General features: G+C 41.2%; 1 protein-coding gene across 1 annotated transcript in view; it reads left to right on the top strand.

Moving 5' to 3' along the window:
• Positions 1 to 7,053, top strand: part of CPM (carboxypeptidase M) — a 74,456-nt gene that overhangs the window by 39,669 nt on the left and 27,734 nt on the right. The window contains exon 3 of the mRNA XM_012642073.1: positions 4,911 to 5,008. Coding sequence (XP_012497527.1) covers positions 4,911 to 5,008 — 98 coding nt within the window. The remainder of the gene's footprint in view (positions 1 to 4,910; positions 5,009 to 7,053) is intronic.

Below are 7,053 nucleotides of genomic sequence, written 5' to 3'. Positions count from 1 at the left end.
AAAAAAAAAAAAAAAACACAGCTTGCTCGTCCCCTGCCCCCATGTCTGATTCAGTGCACCTGGGGGGTGGGCCCGAGAATGTGCATTTCTGACAAATTCCCAGGTGATGCTGATGCTCTTGGTCCTGGGCCCACACTTTGACAACCACTGCCTCATTAGGTTACTGAAGACAGTTTCCTTTTTCATGAAAGGATAATATCCCTACCGCTTACGGTTATCAGGGTTAAATGAACAAATACATTTAAAATGCCTCGAGCTGTGAATGATATAATGTAAGCACAGCCAATCTGGAAACTTCATCCATGCTTTTTGTCCCAATTTTGTTTGTTATTGTCCATTTGTTTTGTTTTATTTTTGTCATGAACCACTTAGCCAGGGACCTATTTTCCTCTACTTCAAATCCAGAGGGCGTGTGAACTTTGGAGACTGTTTAAACTGACCCAAACAATGTGGAATTTTCAACTCTTCTGTGGCTTCATCCATTATTTGATGTAGGGCTTTGTGTGCTACACATGATAAGCTTCCGTGTAGCTTAAGAGAAATTGCTTCATATCTGCGGATCATTCTTAGGGAAGGGAAAAGAAACTCACCCTGTTTACGAACCACTGCAGAGCAGACTTGTGAAACAGCCATGCCGGTCGGGCTGTTATTCCCACTCATGGGTGAGGACACGGAAACTCAGGGCATTGTGCAAGCTCTCTCAAGATTTGACTTAGGTCAAAGCGTCCTTGTAAGGATAGGCAGAGAAATGTGCCAGGCCGGGAAACCAGCAGCTGATCCGTTACTGTGGGTACCAGAACTTTATGCATCAGACCATACATACAACAGGCTTCATGAGAAACTGGAAAGTGCTTCATCATCTCTGCAGCTCTGCCCCAGTGACCAGGCCACCCAGGGTCTCTGTTCTCTCTGGGTATGTCCTACTGAAACTTTCAACGTAGGCATAGTCTGATGAAGTTGTTATGTCAACACCCAGAATGGAATGTCCCTAGAGGGCAGCCTTCGATTCAGTTGTCCTGCCCTGGATCAATCAGTCACAGCCAGGTAGCAGGCTGGATCTTGCAGGTGCAAACCATGGCAACGTGACGCTGGAAGAACTGCCTGGAACTTTTTCCCCAGAATGAGGTTGGCTTTGGCCTATGTAGTACTTTCAGGGAGATCGAAGCAGCCTGAGGTCACTAGAAGAGCACAAATTTTAGAGTCAGGCAGACCTGGGTTTGAACCCTGGTTCTGCCACTTAACTCAGTTTCCTCAACTATAAATTATGGATATCATCCATCACACAGAGGTATTGTGAAGATCAAATAACATAAAGTGCTCAGCATAGTGCCTGGCACATAGTATAATTTTTTATTTTAGAGGTAGGGTCTCATTATGTTGTCCAGACTGGAGAGCAGTGACTATTTGCAGGTGCGATCATGGCACACTGCAGCCTTGAATTCCTGGGTTCAGGCAATCCTCCTGCCTCAGCCCCCAAGTAGCTGGGGCTACAGGTGTTTACTGCCATGCCTGGCTTTTATAAAATATTTTTAGTGTTATAAATTCTGTACATAATTTTTGTGGATATGCTGGAATTTACACAAGTTTACTTATTGTTGGACACCTAACAATAGAGAATTGGTTGAATAAGTGGTAGCATATTTGTGTAATAAAATATTAATCAGCCATTTAAAATGGTGTAGTAGAAGTATATTTCTCAACATAGGAACATGTTCAGGATTGTATGTAAAATGAGATGGTTTTACATATGAAGACCAACTATCTCCCAAATCTGTCTGGACATTCACCACCTCAGTCTCAGTGACTTTCAAACTTTATGAGCCTCACAATCACCAAAGGAGCTTATTAAATGCTGGTTTCAAGCTTAACCCCGAGAGTTGGATTTAGGAGACGGAGGCTGGACCTCAGGAATTGGCATTTTTACAAGGATCACAGGTGATTCTTTTGTGGAAAAGACACTTCTCTTGTTCTTACCTATTGAAGTTATACTTAATTTTCCAAGCTTCTCCTCCTACTTTCTCCTGAACTCCTATAGTACTGTGTAGCACTTGTCTGTTTTCTTGTCTTATAGATCTTAGTGAATCCCTCTAAACTGTAAAATTTTTCGTGATCCTTCAAACAAACCCAGTTGGATACCCATGTCACAGCCCCAGATCTGTGCCAAACCCTAAGTGCATTGCTGAATATAGATACTGAGATATCTAGAAACCAAATTTCGTTTACTCTGTATGAAAGAGAGAAGCTGAGCACTTCAGAACTCTTTAGCACACCTGTTATTAACAAGAACTTTTGAGAATAAAGGTAGTCTTTCCCACATTGAGAGAAAAAAAAAGCTTGTTTAAATTATTCTTACCTTGGCAATCAGGTTGTGAAAAGTAAATAGTTTGTCCTCTGTGCATTTACTTTGGTCTAGGCCAAAGATAGCCAGTGTTAGTTGGAGAGGGTGGTTAAAACCCTTCAAGAAGCTTGTCATTCCGAAAGGATTGTGTGTGTTCTTCAGACCTGTTGGTTGGTTTTCATTTTCAGACTTTGTGCCTTTGAAGTCGTGCAAGGTAAATTTCTCATCTTGCAGTTCACTTAGGAGCCATTCATGCTAAAATTGAGATTGAGTTACCCATCAAAATACTTCTTCCCTTAGATTTTATCAGTTTGATTTCCCTCCCTCCTTAAACTAAATAATATTGGATATCCATATCAAGTCAGGTTTTTGTTGTCTTACACTATCCTTTATGTAACAGGCCAGCTGTTGCAGATGCAGATTTATAAACAACAATTGATAAATATTGAGAAGACATTGAACTTTTTCCTGCCTGCGAGGGGACTAGACCATATTCTGTACGAATCTGTGATTATTCTGGCTTTAAAAGCATTCCTAGTTACAGACAAGAATTCCCCAGAAGCAAACCTAAAAAGCTGAGTTTAACAGCTCACGTGTGAAAAGTTCCTTGTTTCACATGAAAATGTTAACTTTGTAGAAGTGAAGCTCCAGATGACAAAGAATTGATAACATTGGGGGGTGGAGGGTTCTGATTAATCAAATGCTTCTGTAGGGTATCAGCAGGAAGAGAGTACTTGTCCACATGGCAAACTCAGAATCATGCTTCAGAACCCTGTTCACAAGCGTCATCTATTATATTAAACCCTACATACGTGAAGCTTTTCATGATCCTCCTCCTTGGGAAAAATTAACCATTTCTTCTTTTATTCTGCACCCGCAACAGTACTCTACACACTCATCTGTGATATGTCACACTCCAGTGTGATTGTGTGTTTGCGTGATTAGGAATCCATTGAGCATAGAGTATGTGACTTGTTTGTACAGCCTGATCCAGTTCAGTGCCTGTCTATCATAGTAGTCAGTACATAGATGTATGAGTGACTGAGTGAGAATTCCGCACTGACCAGGGGCATCAATCACATAAACTACATTTTGTGGGTATTTTCTGAGAATTTCTGCAGTTACTGAATTTAATGCATCACCCTATCATAACAAATTTCCCTAAAATATTGTTACAGTAAATTATAAATAAATATTGGAAAAGACAAGTCCCACATCTGCTTCTCCCAGGGTCCCTCTTAGCAACTGAATGCTCCCCAGCCTGATTTGAGGAGCTAGATCTGAAATTCTGCAGAGATCTGCTCAACATTAGCCCATTAGTTGCTGTTAAATTCCTTTCCTGGGCTTTTAGATTCCACAGAAGGCTTAGTTATCACACGTATTTGAACTTTGTATGTACATGATAGATATCAAACATACCCCAATCTCTAACTTTAAACTGTATTAAAAGTGCCAGGCTGAGGCGAGAGGATCACTTGAGCCCAGGAGTTCGAATCCAGCCTTTGGCAACATTAAAAAAACAAAACAAAACAAACAAAACAAAATTACCCCAAAAAAGCGCCAATTAGAAGTGAAAGGGACTTCATTTTTACTGGTTAGGGAGCCAAGCCTTTTGAGAGACAGGCAAGTTTTTTTAGTAGGAGGAGCACCAAAATTGAAGTTAAATAGACCAGGGTTCAATTCTTGGCTCTGGGGCTCAAATCACAGCCTCTCACTGGTTGTGTGATCATAAGCAGTTTATTTAACATTTTTGAAGATCAGTTTTCTCATTTGTAAAGCTTGGTTAATAATCCATTTCAGTGGATCATGACAAGGGATTACTTGAGATTACGCGAACCAGACTAGCACCTGTAATACCTGCACAAAGCAAATCCTCAGTGATCTTTAGACTCTGCCCTTTCTTGCTTAAATCGTACTGTCTATGGCAGAGCTGGGACCTAGAAGTTTGCCTTACATTATTAGGATGGATTCTGGTTCCCAGTTTACTTGACAGGACTCAGACACATGAAGGACACTGCAAAGGGCCTATGTCATATCAGCATTTAAATAGAAGATTCAGGATTTCTTACTTTAAAAACAATCTCCCTGAGTTACATGTTTTATTGCCATTGCTTTTTTCACTTTCCTTGCACTGCAAGTTAGGAGACTCTCCCACTCAACCATCAACTATAACTTAACTTTGGATAATTGTGTGAATTAGCAACATCATTTCTCTGAGGCTCTAGGATCTCAGAGCAAAGTATATACACATTTTGGGAAAATAAGATCTACATCACCTAGTAAGTCTTCAATTTAAAAAAAAATCACATTCTAAAATAAGAAGTTAAATATTTATGCTAAATTGAAAGGGTTTCCTTAAATTCTAGCAGTGAATGAGGAACATTTTAATCACGGGAGTGTTAATCACATGAATTTAAGTCACCATGAAATGTTAAAACAGCATCGTTTATTTCCTATTCTCATTCTCCCAGAGTTCATTTATCATTTTAAAAGATAACTTACTGCGAGATGTCTATAAGAAAGGAAAAAAAAAAAGATAACTTATTTTTCTATCTTTTTCTTTCCCGTAAAGGTAGAAACCTGTGGGTTCTTGTTGTGGGGCGATTTCCAAAGGCACACAGAGTTGGGATTCCGGAGTTCAAATATGTGGCAAATATGCATGGAGATGAGGTATGTATGTGGCCTGGATTTCTGAAGTGTCACCAGAGAAGCTCCCCCTCAGGTCTCTGGAGTTCTATGTAAATGCTAAAGAAGAAGCACAGAGAAGCCTTCAGCATACCTGGCAGCAAAGAAGCAAGGCCCTGAAAGGCCTTCCTGGGAGGCCTTCTGAGAGAATTTAAGAAACCAGGGTCCGGCAACCATCGTGGCCATTTGTTGTGTACCCAGTGCCCTGTGAGAGTAGCTTGAGTTTTTTTTGTATTTGGAGCTGGAAGAACAACAGCACCCAGCTCAGAACTCCTGCCAGCTGATCTCTGCATTCCTTCCTGGGTTTGTTTTTCCTGCCTCCTGGTCAGCATGAAGGTGACCCAGCAAAGGAGCTATATTATATTTGATCTCAAAACACTCAGGAGATCCCAAATAGCTGTCCAAACTCCTCCTATCTGGCTTTTTCGAATGCTTTCGTCGCTCTCTCTTAATCTAACACTCAATGTTTTCAATGCTCCAGTTTAGGCAATCACACTTAGGGTTCTCTCATACCCACTATTCAACAGACACTCTCAAATTCATTGCAATATCTTGCCTCTTTTCCACCTTAGCACAGATAAACTCTATTTTTGTTTTTTGTTTTGCGAAATGCCCTTTTCCAGTCTTCCCTACCCAACCATTCTTGCCACACAGCTGAAGATGTTCACCTCTATTTCTCACCTTCCTTCCTCCGAATATTTTAAGGGCACGACAACTGCAGCATTTTCTGTTTATCAGGACTCCATACAACTGGGCAACCAAATAGCTCCCAGCCATACAGAAAGGAAAGTTTGCATGGGAATGTGGGTAATACCCTATGAAACACACTTAACTTTAAGGAATTTCAAGGTAAATGCATATTCCAATAAATATAACCTGCTGACTTGTTAAAACACTTTCGGATTTGCAATAGCGTTGCAGCATGCTCTGATCAAGGCCGAGCTTCCTGTTCTGCCTTAGCCCTCCCCAGACTCAGGCTCTGCAGGAACTGGATCTACCCTTTATGATACATAGGCTGCCCTTGCTGGGCATGCTGCCCAACCTGTCCTGCAGAGAGGGTACTTCTTGCAGCCGGAGCTTAGGCTCAAGCACCTGCCTCTAAGAAAGAAATAGGTCTTTGAATGCAATTATTGGGTGGGTGGAAATTCAATCTGTGACTTTTTGAGCTTAATGGGCTGTTTCTTTAAAAGACTACATTGCTGGGAATCTGACCAAAGTTGCTGTTAGTAAAACAGCTGTTACAGCAGCCCAGACTTCCTTTCCCTTTTGCTATGTAGTCTATTGATCAAGGTCCCTTGGAATCCATTTTTAATAAGAAACATATGGCATTCATTGTCTTCCATAGTGTATTTATTGAATTTCTGGCATTTCAGAGGTTGCAGCCTGCTACTCAGAAATTAGTCCTCAGAATTGAAACTTCCAAAGATAAGCCCAGAGTCCTTTCCCTCACCTACCCACGAATTTGCTTATTCTTTCCCTGCACTTTCCCAAATTTCTGGTGCCTTGGTCTCTGGGTAGTCAGTGTATCCCACCAAATCAGGCTGTCTACTTCACTCTGATTCTTCAGGAATGCTGAGGACTGAGACTAGGTGGGGGGAAAAGTCCCAGTGTATTTTGGGGTGGGGATCTGAAGCACTGTTACCCTCTTATGTGTCCCAGATGGTGGCAGTGTCTGCGGGGTTTATGAGCCTATTAAGAAATTTATTATTTTGAATTTGAGATCTTGAATATTCTGTACTCCCAGTGCCATTAGGAGCTGGAGAAAGTGAAGGCCTAACCTAGGAGCAGAGAAGTCATTCTGAGTACAGGGTCTAGCCACCACCTTGTTCCTTCCTGACATGTTTTGAAATTGAAAGCATTTTCAAGAACCCCCTATTAAAAAGCAACACAGATAACATTTTAGGGCAGTGGTTCTTAAGCTTCTTTGAATGTACTCCTTGCTATTCTGGTATAAACTTGACCTCAGACCTTGGATCTTCTAGGAGTTTATGGGCCTCATGGCGGACAGAATTGACTGCACTATATATATA

Source organism: Propithecus coquereli, unplaced genomic scaffold (assembly GCF_000956105.1).
Source record: "Propithecus coquereli isolate 6110/MARCELLA unplaced genomic scaffold, Pcoq_1.0 Scaffold172, whole genome shotgun sequence".
Taxonomy (NCBI): domain Eukaryota; kingdom Metazoa; phylum Chordata; class Mammalia; order Primates; family Indriidae; genus Propithecus; species Propithecus coquereli.
This window is presented reverse-complemented; position numbering and strand designations above follow the sequence as displayed.